This window comes from Cervus elaphus, chromosome 23 (assembly GCF_910594005.1).
Source record: "Cervus elaphus chromosome 23, mCerEla1.1, whole genome shotgun sequence".
In the NCBI taxonomy this organism is placed as follows: Eukaryota; Metazoa; Chordata; class Mammalia; order Artiodactyla; family Cervidae; genus Cervus; species Cervus elaphus.
Window position 1 is genome coordinate 15,861,689 of NC_057837.1, and position 20,039 is coordinate 15,881,727.

At 41.1% G+C, this 20,039-nt stretch overlaps 1 protein-coding gene across 1 annotated transcript in view; it reads left to right on the forward strand.

The window, feature by feature from the left end:
- The window catches only part of CELF2 (CUGBP Elav-like family member 2), a 548,143-nt gene that overhangs the window by 114,981 nt on the left and 413,123 nt on the right, over window positions 1-20,039 (forward strand). Inside the window, exon 2 of the mRNA XM_043883963.1 lies at window positions 15,783-15,818. Within this exon, the coding sequence (XP_043739898.1) occupies window positions 15,783-15,818 (36 nt within the window). The remainder of the gene's footprint in view (window positions 1-15,782; window positions 15,819-20,039) is intronic.

Below are 20,039 nucleotides of genomic sequence, written 5' to 3' on the forward strand. Positions count from 1 at the left end.
GTCCATCACCAGCTCTCAGAACTTGCTCAAACTCATGTCCATCAAGTTGGTGATGCCATCCAACCATCTCATCCTCTGTCATCCCCTTCTCCTGCTTTCAATCTTTCCCAGCATCAGGGTCTTTTCCAATGAGTCAGTTCTTCTCATCAGCTAGCTAAAATATTGGAATTTCAGCTTTAGCATCAGTCCTTCCAATGAACCCCCAGGACTGATCTCCTTTAGGATGGACTGGTTGGTTCTTCTTGCAATCCAAGGGACTCTCAAGAGTCTTCTCCAATACCACAGTTCAAAAGCATCAATTCTTCGGCTCTCAGCTTTCTTTAAAGTCCAAATCTCATATCCATCCATGACTACTGGAAAAACCATAGCTTTGACTAGACTGACCTTTGTTGGTAAAGCAATGTCTCCACTTTTTAATATGCTGTCTAGGTTGGTCATAGCTTTTCTTCCAAGGAACAAGTGTCTTTTAGTTTCAAGGCTACAGTCACCATCTGCAGTGATTTTGGAGCCCAAGAAAATAAAGTCTGTCACTGTTTCCATTGTTTTCCCGTCTATTTGCCATGATGTGACGGGACTGAATGCCATGGTCTCAGTTTTTTGAATGTTGAGTTTTAAGCCAGCTTTTTCACTCTTCTCTTTCACTTTCATCAAGAGGCTCTTTAGTTCTTCTTCACTTTCTGCCATAAGGGTGATGTCATCTACATATCTGAGGTTATTGATAATTCTCCCTGCAGTCTTAATTCTGGCTTGTGCTTTATCCAGCCAGGCATTTTGCATGATGTACTCTGCATATAAGTTAATTAAGCAGGGTGACAATATACAGCCTTGACGTACTCCTTTCCCAGTTTGGAAACAATCTGCTGTTCCATGTCCGGTTCTAACTGTTGCTTCTTGATCTGCATACAGATTTCTCAGGAGACAGGTAAGATAGTCTGCTATTCCCACCTCTTTCAGAATTTTCCAGTTTGTTGTGATCCACACAGTCAAAGTCTTTGGCGTAGTCAATAAAGCAGAAATAGATGTTTTTCTGAAATTCTCTTGCTTTTTTGACGATCCAATGGGTATTGGCAATTTGATCTCTGGTTCCTCTGTCTTTTCTAAATCTAGCTTGAACATCTGGAAGCTCACAGTTCACATACAGTTGAAGCCTGGCTTGGAGAATTTTGAGCATTACTTTGCTAGTGTGTGAGATGAGTGCAATTGTGTAGTACTTTGAGCATTTTTTGGCATTGCCTTTCTTTGGGATTGGAATGAAAAGTGACCTTTTCCAGTCCTGTGGCCACTGCTCAGTTTTCCAAATTTGCTGTCATATTGAGTGCAGCACTTTCACAGCATCATCTTTTAGGATTTGAAATAGCTCAACTGGAAGTCATCACCTCCAACATCAGCCGCATTAAAACTCAGTGTATTCTGCAGCTTATTCTTTTTATTCAGTATGCCTTGGAGTTCTGTCCATTTTAGAACTTACACGGCTACCTCATCCTTTCTAAAGGCTGCATATTCACTCCACAATGTGGACATGGAAGTTTATCCCATAGCCTTATTTGTGGGCGTGTAGATTGTTTCAGTTACACACAGCACTGTAATGCCTGTGTGCATGCGTGGTCATTCGTTTCAGTCATGTCCTACTCTTTGTGACGCTATGGACTGTAGCCTGCCAGGCTCCTCTGTCCATGGGATTCTCCAGGCAAGAATCCTGGAGTGACTTGCCATGCCCTCCTCCAGGGGATCTTCCCCAACAAGGGATCAAACCTGCATCTCCTGCGTCTTCTGCCTCACAGGGGGATCCTTTACCACTAAATCACCAGGGAAGCCTGCTGTGATGCCTACAGGTAGTTTAACCTTCAACCCTAAACCTGACCCTGAGAAGTACTATTTGATGTCTTATCTCCTCTCAGAACCTCCAGTACATTCAAGCCGTTTCCACAGAAAGTATCTCTATCTCAGAACCAATAAGATAAAAGCTTATAGATTTAGTAAAACTGGCAAGTGAAACTTTTTTCTTAGATCCATTTCTCTCACTCTGGCCACTAGATTTCTATAGAGATCCACCCAGATTATCATCTTATTTTTGGTGTCTTTTGACCATGATTAGCCATGTGTTGTGTGATTTTCTTCTGTAAATCATTTATTGTAGAGTTGGACAGGCCTGGGTTCAAATTGACTTCTCTGAGCTTCAGTTCTCTTATCTGAAAAATGGGCATCATATAAGTATCTCACACTTGTGGAAAATAGAAGATGGAATTTCTGTAAAGTGCTAAGTGATCAAACCATAATAAGTGTATGGTTGCTGGCTGTTGTAGAGAAAATGATAAACTCTGCAGTGTAAATCTATTTCAGTATTTTTAATATTGAGGGGACTTTTAAAATATTTGTTTGTTTGTTTGGCTATATCAGGTCTTAGTTGTGTCATGTGGGATCTTTTGTTGCATCTCCCTGGTTGTGGTACAAGGACTCAGTAGTTGCAGCACATGGACTGAGTTGCTCCGCAGCATGTGGGATCTTCCTTCCCCAACCAGGGATCAAACCCATGTCCCCTGAATTGCAATGTAGATTCTTAACCACTGGACCACCAGGGAAGTCCCTTGAGGGAATTGTTAACAAGAGCCATGGCTCAGTGATTAGCATCTTTGATACTAGTAGTCTATCCTGTGGATGTGATTGCTATGCATTTACCCTCACACAACTGCACGTGCCCGTTTTAGGCTTATGTTCATTGCCCTCATGTTTGGTCTAAGTTTGGTGAGCTATTAGAGGATCTCAAGGTTGTAGAGGACCTTAAAAGATGATCTGTTCTAACTCCCTTCTCGTCATTCCCAGGTGTACAGACCTGGTCTAACAATTTATTTCCCAGGACAGCTAATTCGACCAGATAAGTGGTGAAAATATTCCCTAATTCCCAAAGTGGTATTACCTAATTGTCTTCTATCATCAAAGTCATTCAGGTGATTAATTTTCAATTATTCTCTACATAAATGGGAAGGAACTGAATCTTCATTGATTCAACATATTCAATTTATTGAGCACTTCACAAGGACCACTGTCCATTCTGGGTGCTGATGATAGAGACAAACAGTACCCTGTGCGACTTTACAGTCTAGCAGGAGAGGCAGCGATAAAGTGCATATGAGGTGGAATCTAGATTTACGAGAAGGTAACGTTTCACTGATAGTAATTAGGGACTGTTTCTATTAGGCTGATACTGACCTTGTGCTCCATGACATACTAAACCAAGAGAGAGATTTGGCACAATCTAGGGATGTCTTAGTTTTGGCATTGCATAGTTTAAGCACTGTATAGTTTAGGCACTGCATAAGTATGCCATAAATTAACAAAATGACAATGGTCTGTCATATAGAACAAATGAATGAGTCTTTTGAACACAAGCAATTTTTTTTCCCAAAAATCTTGAGCAGGAAAACATACTTTACAAATCAAGCATTTTCTTTTTTTTTTTTTTTTTCCAATTAAATGACACACACACATACACAACTAAAAGGGAAAATTGTTTTCTAGGTTGCAGCAGGCCCTGGAGATTTAAATACTGAAACCTTCTATTTGTACCAATAATTCATATACAGCTAGATGGGGTGAAAAAGGTTAATGATGGAATTTTTTTTTAAGTATGTTTCATTGACTATAAATGGCAGATCTGACAGTTAAAATGAAAATTGTTCCAGAAGAAACTTTAGTCAGACTAATTATTTGAGACGTTATAAGGATATATAATTATATTCTTCACCTTTAAAAAAAAGTTTTATTACAAATGTGCTTTTAAAGAACAAGTAGAGAAATAAAAGCTGTAATTGTTCTTAATTATAGCTAACTGTAATTGCACTCGATTGCAATACACTGAATATCACCAGTGGCTAAAGAAATTCTGGCATGCAGACAGTGCACCCACATTCAAGAGATGAGGTGCAGATTCTGAATATTCTGTTATCTGTAATTTAGCTCTTTTACTGCTGATTTCATTTCTGTTGGTTTTATTTTATTTTATTTTTTAGCAATTGTAGAGATATAATTGTCATCTGTGAATGTGTTGAAGGTTGGAGATTTCATCTGGGGTTGGTTCAAAACCTCCATTGCCACAGAAAAGACATTATGGCAATTGTTGAAGGAGAGAACTGGACGTGACCCACTGATTGAATACACAGATTTGAATTTCCAGAGGTAGTGATGAATACCGAGTTTAATTTGCCCAGCAGGATCCAAGAAGTGACCTGGAAGATGCGAGGGAGCACATCTAGCACATCTAGAACACCCTAACTGCCCCTCTGCTCTCAGAGTCCTTTCAGATGGGTAAATTACAGAAGGGGGAGCGCATCCATGAATGGGAGAATCTTCCTCTCCCTCCTCCCTTTGTGTTCAGAACTCAGATGGAGTTCTGTGTCTGACCAGACCTCCCTGCCCGCCTTTATAGTCAGAAGGGCCGGGCAGGAGTCCCTGAGTTGACTGCTCACAGACCCTGGAACCTCTTAGCAGTGCAGCACGTGTGTGCTCAGTCATGTCTGACCCTTTGCAGCTCCACGGACTACAGCCCGAGCTCTTCTGACCATGGCGTTTCCCAGGCAAGAGTACTGGAGTGGGTTGCCATTTCCTCCTCCGGGGGACCTTCCAGACCCAGGGACTGAACCCACGTCTTTCACATTGGCAGGTAGATTCTTTACTGCTGAGCTGCCTGGGAAGCCCTGAACTTCTTAGAGCCTCACTTCACTGGTCTGCAAAATGAGGGGTAAGGACGGGGAATCCACTTCCCCCTCCGGGACCGTACCAGGGCAGATTGAAAAATGAAATGAACCCACCCTTGGACACTAGGGGAGAAAAGAAGTAGGTTCTTTAGCTTCCAGAGAAAGGGGCATTTTATTATGCATTATATGTCCACTGTTCTGAAAAGTGAAAAAATAGAAAACCAACAAAAAAACAAGATTCCCCTGAATCACATCGGAACAACCCTTATTACTTTTCAGTGTCCATGGATGGCTACTATAAGCGTTCACCCTATAGCTGGATAAGCTTTGACAGAATTTCTGGAGTATTTTTTTCATTAAAAAATTACTTATTCTAATTTAATTAAAAATTTTAAATTTATTAATTAAAAAACACATTTAATGCCTTGGCCTGAGCCCCATTCCTGACAACCGGTTGTCACCAGGTCCACGGAGAGAAGCCCCCTGAGGTCCTGTCCTTTTGGCCACTCTGCACCCTGAACAGAAGCATATCTATTCCTCACTCGGGATGTTGGGTGGAAACAAACAAGGACAAGAGGCTTGAGCTCCATCCAGCTTGTGCTCCTTGAAGCCTGACAGCCCCCAATGCCTGGCAGGGCCTGCAGGGCCAGTCTGTAAAGAGGGGAGGAAGGAGCTGGACTTCTAGCCAGTCTCCAGCCAGGGGTTCAAGAGCTGGTGTAACCATCTCTCCGTCTTTCTCATTAAGTAGCTCCATCCCCCGTGGAGTTTGACTGTGGCTATCAGAAGCCTCCTCCGCCTTCTCCTTTGTCTCCCCCGACCATCCTCCCTGTGTCTTTGGTCCCCTGCTGCCTTCCCCCAGGCCAGAGCCCTTTCCGGGAATGCCCACAATGTCCTGCAAGCTCTCACATCCACCTCACACTGGCTAGTGACTTTTGTATTTCATTTTATTATTTTTGGCCACAGCATGTGGGATCTTAGTTCCCCGACCAGGGATTGAACCCGCACCCCTGCATTAGAAGCATGGAGTCTTAACCACTGGACTGCCAGAGAAGTCCTTGGCTTTTGTATTTTATATTCTTGGGAAGAGCGGCATCTATAAGGCAAAATATCTTTCCTCTTGCTAAAGTCTTTTCATCAGGCAGGACTTTGGAGCAGTTACACTGATGAAGTATCTCTGGATTTGTTTTCCAGAAACCTCCACAGGAGGGGATCATCATGTGCTGGCATGGATAAAATCTCACCCTGCTCCTGACACGTGGGCATCCCTGTGTGTGGGCCTTGGTCTTGGTGGATGACTCCCCTACTGGGTGGTCAGCCTTGTGAGAGAGGGGGTCCACGTGTATTCGTTTCCTGCTCCATCCCCAGCACATAGAAACCAGCACACAGTAGGAGCTGTAGAAATATTTGTTGAGCAAATTAATAAGTAAATGCTAATGACAAATGCTAATGAACTCAACACCCATACACGTCAGTTGATGGATTAGGCCATTAGTCAAACATTACAATGCAGGCTGGTGTTTGCAAATCCCTCTTTGATCCAGAAATTATCAGGAGTGGGGATGATTTTCTCTCATTAAGAGGACTTATTGGTGATATTATGTCTCTGGGAGCTAGGAGAGAAAAATTAGGCTTTTATTTTTGCACAATGGGCCTCATTTTAAACTGACTTATCAAAGAAAAAATTATTTTCAATTAATAACATGGGGGGGCATATTTTCCCTTATGAAGCTCACTTATGAACTGCAGTACAGCTTCCAGCTCAATGATTTAAAAAATAAGTAAATGCCAAGGTCTTATAGTAACCTAGTAACTACCTAGAGGGTGTTGTAAGCTAACACCCTTCCCCATGGCAGGAGCCGAGTGTTTGAAGGATGCTTGATTCAGGTACTTACTGGATCATATCATGTAACCGTGCTGGATTTACAGAGCAGAAAGAGCATAAATGATTAAGAGGTAAACCCATGAGTGTGGAGACATCCTTCTCCTTCTTCTGATTCCACCAACGAAGTCCAGGACAGCCATCTCTCAAGTGCATTCCTGAGCTAAGTGTCAAGGTGACATTTTTGAAAGAAAAGAAAACAAAAGCCCTTAACACCATCTCCCACTGACTGAAGGGACAGCCACAGTGTTGTTTGAACAGTGGCCCAGCTCACAGATGACAGCCCGGGTGCCACGGTACCTGAGGCAGATTTGATTAAGAGAAACCTGGGGTGATTTTGTTCTTAAGGCCCATGAGCACAAGAGCAGAGCCAGAGGCACACATTTGTGGCCGTTTTATAGGAAGAGTACTAAAATAATCTGAAGAAACCTGGAGCCCCAGCAAATCTTAGCAAGGACTCTGAGTCGGACTGGCCTATTCAGAAGAAAAGGGCTTCCGTGGTGGCTCAACAGTAGAGAACCTGCCTGCTAATGCAGGAGACTTGGGTTCGATCCCTGGGTCTGGAAGATCTCCTGGAGGAGGAAATGGCAACCCGCTCCTGTATTCTTGTCTGGGAGATCCCATGGACAGAGGAGCCTGGCGGGCTACAGTCCATGGAGTCACAAAGAGTCAGACATGACTGAGCAACTAAACAACAGTGAGAATTCAGAAGGAGGCTGGCTACATCAGCGACTAGATTAAATTAATCTTCATGCAGCCAGTCTTCTGGCAACCCACATCGCACGTCTGCCTGCTCCCACATGCTGGTTCCCAGTAAGCCCCTGTATGACTCTGTTTCCTGAGGATCTGGTGGGCAGAAGTGCCATCTCCCGTTGGTGGCTGCCCTCAGCCTGAGTTAAATACCTAAGTGGTGTAAAGAGAGACTCCACCTGGTGGACTGTAAACTCAGGCATGGTGGGTTTAACCCGTGCAAGCACAGCCGAGGCAGAAGGAGCGTGAAGCGATAGCTCTTGTGAAGCAGGTCCGCAGGCGGGACCACTTCTGCGGATGCTGCCGGCTGATATCTCATTCACTTCCACGCCGGAGTGGACTTGAGAGGCTGGCCGGCCTCTTAGCGATATGAAGTGTCTCTTGTCGAAATCTGCAGTTTTCTAAGTGACTGGGTGAGTTTCTCTGAGGATCTCGTCTCCCCTTTTAGTTTATCAGTATTTATAAAGTACAGGTCCAGACTATCATTTCTTTAAGTTACAGCATCACCTCATATTGCCTACTACATTCACTGGGTACCAGTGAATAGTTGCTGGAAAAAAAAAGAAATGCAGTAGTGCAAAGGAAAGAAATAGACATAAGAAATGAAGGTGGGGGTAGAAGTCGTTGCATTTCATGCCTTTACATATCCAGTCCCCTTTCTATAGAAATAGCCCTCCTATGGAAATAATCGCCCCCCATGACTCCTACTGTTATGTATTGATACTCTCTCCTACCTTGCCTCCCTCTTCTTCATGACATAGGCTACGCAGTGCCACGCACTGTCATATCTGAGTCTTTGTGACCTCATGGACTGTAGCCTGCAAGCTTCCTCTGTCCATGGAATTTTCCAGGCAAGAATACTGGAGTGGGTTGCCATTTCCTACTCCAGGGGATTTTCCTGGCTCGGGGATCGAACCCACTACTCCTGTGTTTCCTGCGTTGTAGGCAGATTCTTTATCCACTGAGCCATCGGGGAAGCCTACATAAGGTAGTCATATATATCCATCTGCTTATTTATTTTTTGTCTATCTCCTGCTTCTAGATGGTACAATTTCCAACAACGGGGCCATTTTTTGTGGTTGTTCTCTGTTCTAGCACAGAACCCAGAATAAATGAATGGATGCAAAATAGGTATACATCAGATCTGGTAGATACTGAGCAACAAGCAAGGTAGCATAGTGACCACAAGCATGGGCTTTGGGGCCAGAATACCTCTGTCCATCACTAGCTGTTTGACCTTGGGAATCTATTTAACATTTTTCTGTCTCATTTTCCTCATCTCTATTGTAGTTGAATCATAGTAACAACGTCATGAGGCTTTTAGAGGAGTTAAGTGAGTGAATGCATGTAAATGGCCTAGAATAGTGGCTGGTATTAAATAAGAGCCCAGTTAATGTGAGTTATGCTGTGTGAGTGTGTGGTGTGTGTATGTGTGTAGGTTTCGCCATGTAAGAGTAATTGCTTGCATTTATACACAAACGCACACAGAAGCATACACACATTTTAATTATGGGAGTGAAAATTGAGGAAGGATAAAGTGAAGGAAAAGAAATGAAGGGCCAAAATAAAGAGATTATAAATTCAGAGGAAATGATCAGAAAGAAAGAAAGTTGGAATGAGTGGAAGGCGAAGTGTCTTTGACTTTATCAGAGAAGACACTTTAATCTCTAAGGTGTTTTAGATTTCCCAGACTTGAGGTTCACCATGTAGGAAAAAACTGAACTGTTTTAAATTGATATATGAATTTGTAATGATGCCTTGAAGCTAATCTTTTTTATCTATGTATTATTTGGAAATAGATCCAGCTTTAAAGGCCCACAGTTTGCCCCAAGCACTGGGTGACCAAAAAAAAAAAAAAAAAGACAAGGGAAAGAACAAAATTTGGCTTATTGTAATTCTTTCACCCTTACCTCTTATGACCAGAACATTAAATCATTTACAGGGCCAGGCAATAAAAATAAAAGGTATTTAAACTTTTTTTTTTTTTTTTAGTCTTTGTGCTTTTGGAAGAATCAGAGGTGCCAATGGAGAGAAACAGTCAAAGTCTTAAAAATATTTATCATGCTGACACACAATTAACAGGGGGGTTCTCATGTCCTCTGTTTTATAGTTGTCAGCTAATTTTGGAAACTGGCAAGCTGCACAGAAATAGATAGCTCTTGCTTCAACACGTCCTAAAAAAAGAACTGTTTGCATAGTTCAAGAATGGGATGGGATAGGAGAGGATGAGGAAGACCGCTATTTCAAACAGCTAAGAAGAGCTGGCATCAGTCTGCGGGCCCTGGCAAATGTTCTACACATTTAAAATTAAAATCATTTTCAAGAATTGCTAAGTAATCTGCAAAAACTGTATAATACACATGAGACACTTGTCTGCTTTTGAAAATACTTATCTCTTCTAGTTGATCCCCCCCCCCCCCAGCTTTGGTAAAATGGAATTTATAGCCCAACTTCAAATTTGCAGAAAGCTTTCCTGTTTGTTCACATTGATGATTGATCCAGCAACTCTAGATCAAAGAGCAGCATTATTATTCCATTCTGGGACTTAGCAACCCCATGAGGCAGAAAGAATCGCCCAAGGATATGCAACCTATCAGAAGTGAACGCCCTCCATCATTTTGGTCTATTTCTTAGCCCCTAGGACAACTCTGTTTCTCGGAACATATGACTTCACTTTGTCATCTTTTTCGTTGTCATCTTTTTCATTGTTTTCGTTCAATTTTTAGCGTTCCACCCTCTTCTTGAAATGAGATTATCTTGGTCATGACAACTAAGGAAAGAAAATTAGTGCAATTAAACTCCAAATATTGCTATAACTAAAGCGGGCATTTTAGAAAACTAAGAGACTAGAATTACCTGCCAGCAGACAATGTTGGATGGTTCTCTTGCACACATATTTATTGTCGCGTAGGTGCCAGGCTCTGAGTATCCAAAACCTTGAACAAGATGCGATCTTTGACTTTAAGGAGCTTTCACTAGTGGAAAACTCAGAAGTGTCCACCACTTAATACTTTACATAATGTCCTTTACTGGAGTGTAAACACTTGGAAAGAAGAATCAGGATTTATTTCCTCTTGGTGCCCCTGCAAGCACCCAGCACGGTTGTGCTGGACATAGCATCAGTGCTCAGTGAGTGTGCTGGGTGAGTAAACATTAGTGATGAAGATGATTTATGCTTAGAAAGGAATGTTGTTGGTGGACATTGTGATCTATATAAGTTTATTGAAAAAGCATCATCTTTATGGCATCTTATTTTCAAAAGGCTTAATTTTTTAGAGCAGTTTAAGTTTATAGCAAAATTGAGGGGAAGGTACAGAGATTTTTCTTATGCCCCCACCCCTACTCCCGCATAGCCCCCTCCACTATCAACATCCCTCCCCACAGTGGTGCATTTGTTACAACTAATGGACTTATGTCGAAACCAGAGTCCATAGTTTGCATTAGGGTTCAGTCTTGTACATTCTATGGACTTGGACAAATGTGTGTTAACGTGTCTACCATTATGGTGTCATAAGAGGAGCTTTACTGCCCTAAAATTTTTCCATATGGCATCTTCTTTAGGTTCTCTCAATTGGGTTATAAAGGAAAATTATATTAAAAGATGCTTAGCATATTATGCTACATTTATTTTCCTCAAGGGTTTCTTTACAAAAGATATAAATTCATGAAATGTGAATAATTCAGATGATTTGTTAGCAATAAAGAAAGAATAAAAGTGAACAAATTATTATTTTAAAAGCTCTGGTGTTCTGATGATCTCAAAAAATGGCCATTGGTTGGTGAGTCCTTGACACCTTCTGCCATCAGATACAGTGGTTCTTTCTTTTTTTTTTTTTTTTAAATCGTGGAGCTTTATGCTCCAGAGGAATCATCAGGTTTTTTCAGTAACATAAATTAAACTGTGTTCACCCATTCATTTATGTTCATCAAAAATTACATTTCTTATGAAGTAACGTCTGTAATTCTAATGTGACTACATGGCTATATAAAAGATAAATTTTCCCCTGCTAGTGCTAAGTGTGTGGAAAGCATAACTTTTTTCTAGCATTTGTCTTTTGCTGTAAAGGCAAGGCAAACACCTTGAGTCTGTGGATGTACTGAATGGAATTCTGCTTTGTCTTCTGTGCGTAAATCACACCTATAATTCACAATCTAGGAATTTCTAGTTTACTTAAGAGGAATAAGAACTTGGAGAAACTTGTGACAACCATGTCTTTTTTCTCCGCAGTATTTATAGTTGTCTTGCCCCTAGACCTAACTTACCATCAATTTTTCTTAACCTTGTTGACTGAAAAAAAAGGTACAACCTAAAAGTTGAGACTTATGTTTCATTTGGCAGATGAAACTGAAGACTTAAGCCCAGGATGCAGCCTCTCAGATAGCTTTGAGGAACTGCTCCAAAGAGAAGCCAGGATATATCAGAGTTTTTGCAACAAAGACCAGGTAGTCAAAACATTGAAAGGTTTCTATTAAAGAAAACCAGATATCTCAAGTTAAGGAATTCAGTTCTTCTCTATGTTTGGAAAGATGCAGGAGTCTGGGCTCCCTGAAATCATTCCTTTGATGTGCACCTCAGCTATCTGGCCAGTGTCCTTCCTTCCTCATCGTGAGTCTCCTCTGGGTACACGGATGGAGGCAACTCTAGCAGCTGACTGCTGGATGGTAGGCATCCTGTTTGTTTCCTAAGTTCGGTCAGAGCAGCTGTAATGTGGTGGCTTGATGGCTGTAGCATCCTTTGTTAAGTGATAGGGAAGGCAACATTTTTTCATTGATAAGCTGCTTGTCATTTTTAATCTTTCCAAAGAACCCAACTCAGCTTTCCTAGAAACAAGAACTCTTCAGCACTTGTATTTCATCAGTTTCTACATCATGTTTGTGTGTGCTCAGTTGCTCTGTCATGTCCGATTCTTTGGGACCCCATGGACTGTATCCCGCCAGGCTCCGCTGTCCATGGAATTTTCCAGGCAAGAATACGACAGCGGGAGTGCCATTTCCCACTCCAGGGGATCTTCCTGACCTAGGGATCGAACCCAGGTCTCTTGCACCTCCTGCATTGGCAGACAGATTCTTCACCACTGCACCACCTAGGAAGCCCTTACATCATGTTCAGTTGGAGATTAAAATGAGTCCCACTCTCTGGACTTCCCTGGTGGTTCAGACTGTAAAGGGTCTGCCTACAATACGGGAGACCCAGGTTCAATCCCTGGGTCGGGAAGATCTCCTGGAGAAGGAAATGGCAACCCACTCCAGTACTCTTGCCTGGAAAATCCCATGAATGGAGAAGCCTGGTAGGCTACAGTCTATGGGGTTGTGAAGAGTTGGACATGACTGAGCAACTTCACTCACTCACTCACTCAACATAAACAGGTGGGGAACAAACACAGTGTACTCTTGGTCAGCGTGCAAACTTACGCGATGGTGCAAAGTGCAACAGGCCCTCCTGAGAGGGCTCAGGCACCGTGTTCTTCCAAGAGAATGCAGATTGTTGGTTGATCCAGGAAGGTTTTGAAACAGAGGTTTCAGGTTTCAGCTGCAGATGTTTGGATTCTGCTGCTCTGTTGCAGCAGTTCCCCACTGAGGGCAGTTTTGCCCCCAGGGGACATTTGGCAATGTCTGGAGACGTTTTGCTGGTCACAGTCTGGGAGGGGGGATACCACGGGCATCCAGTGGCTAGAGGGCAGGGATGTTGCTGAACATCTGCAAAGCGCAGGACAGTCCCTCACACGGAAGGATCATTTAGCCCGAAGTGTCATGATAGCGTCCAGACTGAGAAGTACCGCTACTGTGGTTTAAATGGATTTATGGTATTATCGATCCAATGTAGTTATATTAGATACCACGGGGATTTCCTGGAGAAGACAACCCGCTCCAGTATTTTTGCTGAGAAATCCCATGGACAGAGGAGCCTGGCAGGCTACATGACAGTCCATGGGGTCGCAAAGAGTTGGACACAACTGAATGACTGAGCGCACACAGGGGGAATTATTATATTAAAACATGTATAGTCTTGGAGCAAAAATCCGCAGTTAAAAGATTAGAAAGAAGGAAAGGGAATTGTACCTTAACCCTGGGGTGCTGCTGTTACTATGATCAAGTTCTAAATATAGAATTAACCCTCAAGGTCAACAAGTAGGTCAGAAAAGTTCCTTAATTCCTTCCTTACAAATTGAATAAGCATTGACTGAGTGTTCATATATTTTGGTCTCAAGTAAGGGAATGATAAATAAAAAATAGAATTTAAAAGATACATCTATTGTGATACCATGTTATAAAGGAAGAATGAGGAAGGGGTGCTTCTTAGCTGGGGAGTGGGGTGTTGGGGTCCACAATTCCAGATTCTGTTTTGAAAGAAAAATTTCTTAGTCAGGCATGAAATTCTTAAATGAGATGAATACATGTGAGGCCTTCTACAATGTAGTGGACAAGGCTTTCAACTGCGGTTTTGTTGAAGGATTGGAGCATTCTCTCAAAAGCCAATTTCTGTAGCAATGAAGGCCAAAGCTTTAATACTATGTGGTTATTTGGGAAAGAGCATTTCTATAGGAGCTGAAATTATAATCACTTATATTTTTAAAGCAGCAAGGCTCTATGGGAACCAGCCTGTCCCTAAAGTGCCCGGGTGCTATCACAGACAATAGGTGGGAGGGAGTTCTAGAAACTAGGACGAAGCCCTCTATTTGGATTAAAATGAGTATATAAAGACAATGAATGTTTCAAGGTGAGATTCTTAACCCAGGATTGACATATTGGCTTTCTGAGGTCCATGAAGCATTATAATATTGTACCACGTTTTGTGTATATGGGCATGTCATGTGTATATCATTATTTTTTCCTGCATAAAGTGTTTTTATCTTTTCTAAATTTAGTTTTAATTGGAGGATAATTGCTTTACAATGTTGTGTTGGTTTCTGCCATACATCAACATGAATCAGTCATAGGTATACACTTGGCCCCCCACCTTGAACCTCCCTCCCACCTCCCACCCCAGGTGTTTATATCTTTAATGAGATTCTTTTTTCTTTTCTATTATAGTGTATTACAAGACATTGAATATAGTTCCCTGTGCTATACAGTAGGACCTTGTTGTTTATCTATTTTATACAGAGTAGTATGTACCTGCTAATACCAAGCTCCTAATTTATTTCCCCTCACCCCTTTCCCTTTGGTAATCATAAGTTTTTTTCTATGTCTTTGAGTTTGTTTTTGTTTTGGAAATAATTTCACTTGTGTCATATTTTAGATTCCATTTATAAGTGACATCATGTAGTATTTGTCTCTCTCTGTCCAACTTACCCACTTAGTATGATAATCTCTGGTTGCATCCATGTTGCTGCAAATGGCATAATTTCATTCTTTTTATGGCTGAGTAGTATTCCATCGCATATGTATATACTAGCTCTTCTTATGCGAGTCTTAAAGGGATTATATGACATGAAGAGGATTATGTACCACTGTTATAAGAATTATATTTTGATCCCTCTGTCTCAAGTTAAGCCCACTTCTGCTTTTAGAATATCTCAGCAGTAAGCCTCCATCTCCTCCTTCTCCTTGCACCCATTTCTTCCAAGAACACATCTGTAATCAAAAGATAAGATGTGTAATTGAAAAAGGTTAGCTCTGAAATGTGTTTCTGGTCATTCTTACTCATGTGCTACAGAACTTCCATCCGTGACGTGTCATTTGTGCCATCTTAATTGTCATAGCATCTGTGATTAATCCTTTGACCTGGTAGGACATTATAACAAAGAAATGAAAAACAGTGGTGGTGGTGGTTTAGTGGCTAAGTCGTGTCTGACTCTTGTGATCCCATGGACCATAGCCTTGGTCCTCTGTCCATGGGATTCTCCAGGCAAGAATACTGGAGTGGGTTGCTGTTTCCTTCTCCAAGGGATCTTTCCAACCCAGGGATTGAAGCTGGGTCTCCTGCATTGTACGCAGATTCTTTACCACTGAGCTACCCAGTAATTTGCTGCTGAAATACTGGATTCTGTGCTGGCCATGTTACTTCATAAACCTCAGGTGACCAAGACCAGTACAAAGACACACCCTCAAAGGAATTTGTTCCTAAATGATTCTCGGAGAGAGAAACAGGTGCTTTGTTCAAATGGAAAACATCCAAAACTCAGTTTGGGATTATTTTCCCTCTTATTTTCCATCCATATGTTGTACATTTTTAAGTTGAATGTTTTAAAATCAGTTAAGCTTAACCACCAGAAAGCAGAGGCAGATATTTTGCATGTGTGTAGAATTTCCTTGCAAAGTAACCATTGAAACTTTCAGCTTAGGGGAATTAATCAGAAATGTGACGCATTGATTTTAAGTTTCTAAACAACTGCAAATACAGTATCCTCTGCACCCATATGATACTGGAATGCCTTGGCACATTAGGTTATGGCTTTATTAAACACATATTTATAATTTGCCAAAATAAGCTAATCATGCTTATCTTCTTTTTCTTCCAGAGAGACAACCACAGAATTAGCTGGAAGTCTCCCAAGGTGAGCAGTGAGCTTTGCTTATTTCTGTACGTGAGTTCTGATACACCCCCTGACAGAAGAGTTGTAGCAGAATGAAGCAGAGGTATTCTTCGTTTTCTCTTCCTCATGTTAGATTTCAGGACCTCTGCTTCACCATGTAAATGCCAAAAACTGGGTATAAGTGGTATAACCAAGAGGTAGTGAAGGTGGTGTCCATACATGACTTAGTGAAGTCATTCTTGTCCCATGGAAATTATATCATGTACACACATGGGTCCATTGGAGCTATTTCCTCCAGACATCATGAACATGCTACTTCCTGCGTTATATTCATGGGTATTGGCAATCTAAAGACATACTGAATAGTTTTTTTTTCCATGATATCCATTAGTGGTATGGTCTTCAAGGATTTATAGATTTGTAAAAATTTTGAGCTTCCCCTAAAGAACTTGCATCATGGTTTTGATGATAGCATAAATGCATGTGTAATTCACATCATCATTTGAATAACTAGTTACTATCTCACCTGGGAAAGAAATCAGTATATAAATTGAATGATGTCTTTAATGTATTTTGGATATGTCACTATATGACAGAAGACATGGCTAACAGTGCGCCAGTTATAGACAGCTAGCCATCAGAAATGATTATCACTATCTATTAGAAAAAGGGAGAAAAGAAAGGAGGCAGGAATGTTCTAAGAGATATTTTCTGGGCATCACACAGTGCACCTAGCATCACGCCTGAGTCCTTGAAGTTGCTTGGTATCCTTTGGTGAATGAATGAATAGGGCGTGGGGTTTTGCCTGGGAAGTGTTGGAAAGGGAAATGTAGAGAATCTCAAGAAGGAGTGATAGAGGAGCTTACAGAATGTGATGATGAACAACACTAGGGAGCCGGGGGAGTTCTGAACCGTCACCATCTGTTCCAGGACATAAGCTCATGTGGTTGCTTTTTTTTAACACAAAGAAAATCTTTGCTTATAGGATCATAACTAATATGGCCAGAAAACTGTTTTCTGTGATCCAAATATTTAAATTACTGTTTGTCTTAATTCTTTGGATACCCTCTCAAAGCTAGCTTACAGGGTTAAAAGCGTTTGTGTGTTCTGGTGCGGCTATCTCCACCGGGTGTGTTCGTCCTGTGCTTTCAGTCTGGAAAGAGTCCAGTGTGAAGACCCGGCATCTCGTCATTTTCTGGGAGACAGAGAGTTGTGTATCTACTTGTGTTTGTGGTGCAGAAGTTAATCCCCAAATAATGGAATGAAGGGTGACTTTTAAACTTTTCTAGAACAGCTAAGGGGTGGGCCACCTCTGTATTGTCAGATAAGACCCATGCAGAACTGTAATCATGAAGATAAAAATTACTCAGATGTCTGCAAAATCTGGTGCACACCCTGAATTCTATTAAGTAGCATCCTGTTGTGAATACCAAGTGGCATTTCCCACATTCACCGAGAATGACCTTTGGTTGTCGCTGGTTTATTACTGGAGGGAGTCTGCTCACTTCTTGAGTTTTGTAGGAGGTATTTTAGTAATGAGCCTACTTATTGTTTCTTTCCATGAATTTCTGTTACTTTAATACTGCACCGTGTTGAGAACAAACACAACACCAATCCCATTCCAACTGCAGCATGCAGTAATTGTAACGTATGGCGGCAAGGGCGTGAGAAATAATATGTCAGTTATTTCTCAATTATTCTTCTAATGTAGCCCCAGGCATTCTTTTGACTCTCTCTTGGGGGCAGTTTAGGACATTATCCACTGGCAATTATTTCCCTTCTTCACATTAACATGAAATAATGTGACTATTTGATGATGAAAACTTCTCTTGGCCTTCACTCTTCCTGTTGCTAGCATTTGCTTATTTGTACCATCTTATAGAATTCAATCAGGTGTTCATCTCTCAGCCTTTTTTAGCCTTTTTTTTCAAATTTCTTCAGCTTGTCACTGGGAAAGTGCAAATGAGCCCTGGAAAACCTTAGTGCATTTAGAACAAGACACCTGTCATTACTCTGTTTGTCGGTTAATGATTAGTGGAACATGACACTTTGGAGGTTTTATCCTTTTAGTAATAAAAGTGTGCTTATGTGGTGACATCTAGGAAAAATGGAAAATTGTAATTCAGGCAACTGCTACCTTGTGATATGTGGCTGGAAAGAAAGACAGTGGCGTTTTATAGCAGATTTATATTTTGGTTTTCCTTGGCTTTGACTATCTTGAAATTTTGGGGAATACCATTTACAAATATTGCACAAAGATGAGATATTTCAACTTTAATTGCTTTACACAGCTGGCCACTGACTGATACTATTCTGTGAAATGTACCAATCACACAGCAGTGGATCCTCTCTTGGCTGTTAAAAATGGGTTGGGGTTGAGATGAGATATATGCACAAGGTACTTGAATAGACACCTGGTTTTGTGTTTCATCACTAATGATAACCTAAATGTGTTTTGGGGATTCTTACCATTGCTGAAATTAAAGCCTAGTTAAAATATGTCACCAGAAAAAATTAGACTATATGAACAACATGCGCTAAGCATTGTAATCATATTATAAATATTAAAACCAATGTTCTTGTCACTATTAAAACAAATATTTAAGCTGGCTACATGTTCTACTCATGCTATCCTCTTAATCTTGAAGTATTCTGGAAAAGGAATGTATGAGTCCATTTCCTGAGCTGTGAAAAGGATCATTTCTAATCTTACATAAGACTTCATGCTTTTATTTTGCTGTAGCAAAAATCAATTTAGCAATCGGAACAATTGTTTTTCTCCATTGCAAGCATGTCTTTCAAGATCTTTTTAATGGTGCAGGGTGTTTAGTTTCAGTAGATGCATTTTAATTAAATCATGGTAAAACCCCAGTAGTTCTGGCGGATTGGAGGTACTAACTTAGTTATGATAAACTGGGATGTTAGTATAAAGGATGCCTATACAGAGGAATAACTTTATTATGGATAGCAGAGTGAAGGTGTCAACAAGGTGTTTATTAGAGCTTTTACTATAATCTTGCAATATTAGTGGCTGTTTTTTTGGAAAAGAGAGAGACTTTTAATTCCTTGAGGCATAATCTACTGTTTCTCAACATAAACTAAACAGAATAGAAAATAAAGCTATTTAATAGACCTTAATAGGAGCATCTTAAAGATGCCAATAGAGATTCATGAGCAGTTTTTAAAGCTCAACACCCAGAAGTCAGGATGCTCTTTGAAAAACATGAAGGATTGGTAAATGAAGCTTACAATAATTAAATACATAAATAAGATACTATTTTTAATGGATTTTAGAAGAAAACAATGGAGGCAGGGGCCAAAGATTAAAGCTATAAAGGATACACAGTCTTTTTTCTTCTATTTTACTTAGTTCAGTTCAGTTCAGTTCAGTCGCTCAGTCATGTCCGACTCTTTGCGACCCCATGAACTGAAGCACACCAGGCCCCCCTGTCGATCACCAACTCCCAGGGTCCACCCAAACCCATGTCCGTTGAGTCGGTGATGCCATCCAACCATCTCATCTTCTGTCATCCCCTTCTCCTCCTCCCCTCAATCTTTCCCAACATCAGGGTCTTTTCCAATGAGTCAGCTCTTCGCATCAGGTGGCCAAAGTATTGGAGTTTCAGCTTCAACATCAGTCCTTCCAATGAACACCCAGGACTGATCTCCTTTAGGATGGACTGGTTGGATCTCCTTGCAGTCCAAGGGACTCTCAAGAACCTTCTCCAACACCACAGTTCACTTATTTATTTAATGTTTATCTATTTATTTGGCTGCAGCGGGTCTTAGTTGGGGCACATGGAATCTTCGATCTTCATTGCAGCCTATGGGATCTCTTAGTTGCAGCATGTGAAATCTGTTCCCTGGCCAGGGATCAAACCTAGGCTCCCTGCACTGGGAGCACAGAGTCTTAGCCATTGATCACCAGGGAAGTCCCGTTTCTTCTACTTTAATCCTGTAACTTAATCTTTTTCTATGCTTTCTCAGAGGAGGTTAGGAAACATAAGCATTCAGTGGGAGCAAAATTTTTTTTTTTAGCCTTTTAACACCCAAGGCTAATATCAGTATATACCATCAGATTATTGTTTGAGCTTCTCTACAAAGAAGTTAGAGAAAAGTCATGGCATGGCAGTTTCACTTGTGAAATTTTGATATTGTTTTATGCCCTTGTTATCTGAAATTTGAACTCAGCAGATTTCATGTAGTGGAAGGGCAAGATGGAACTCTCTGACTGACCAGATT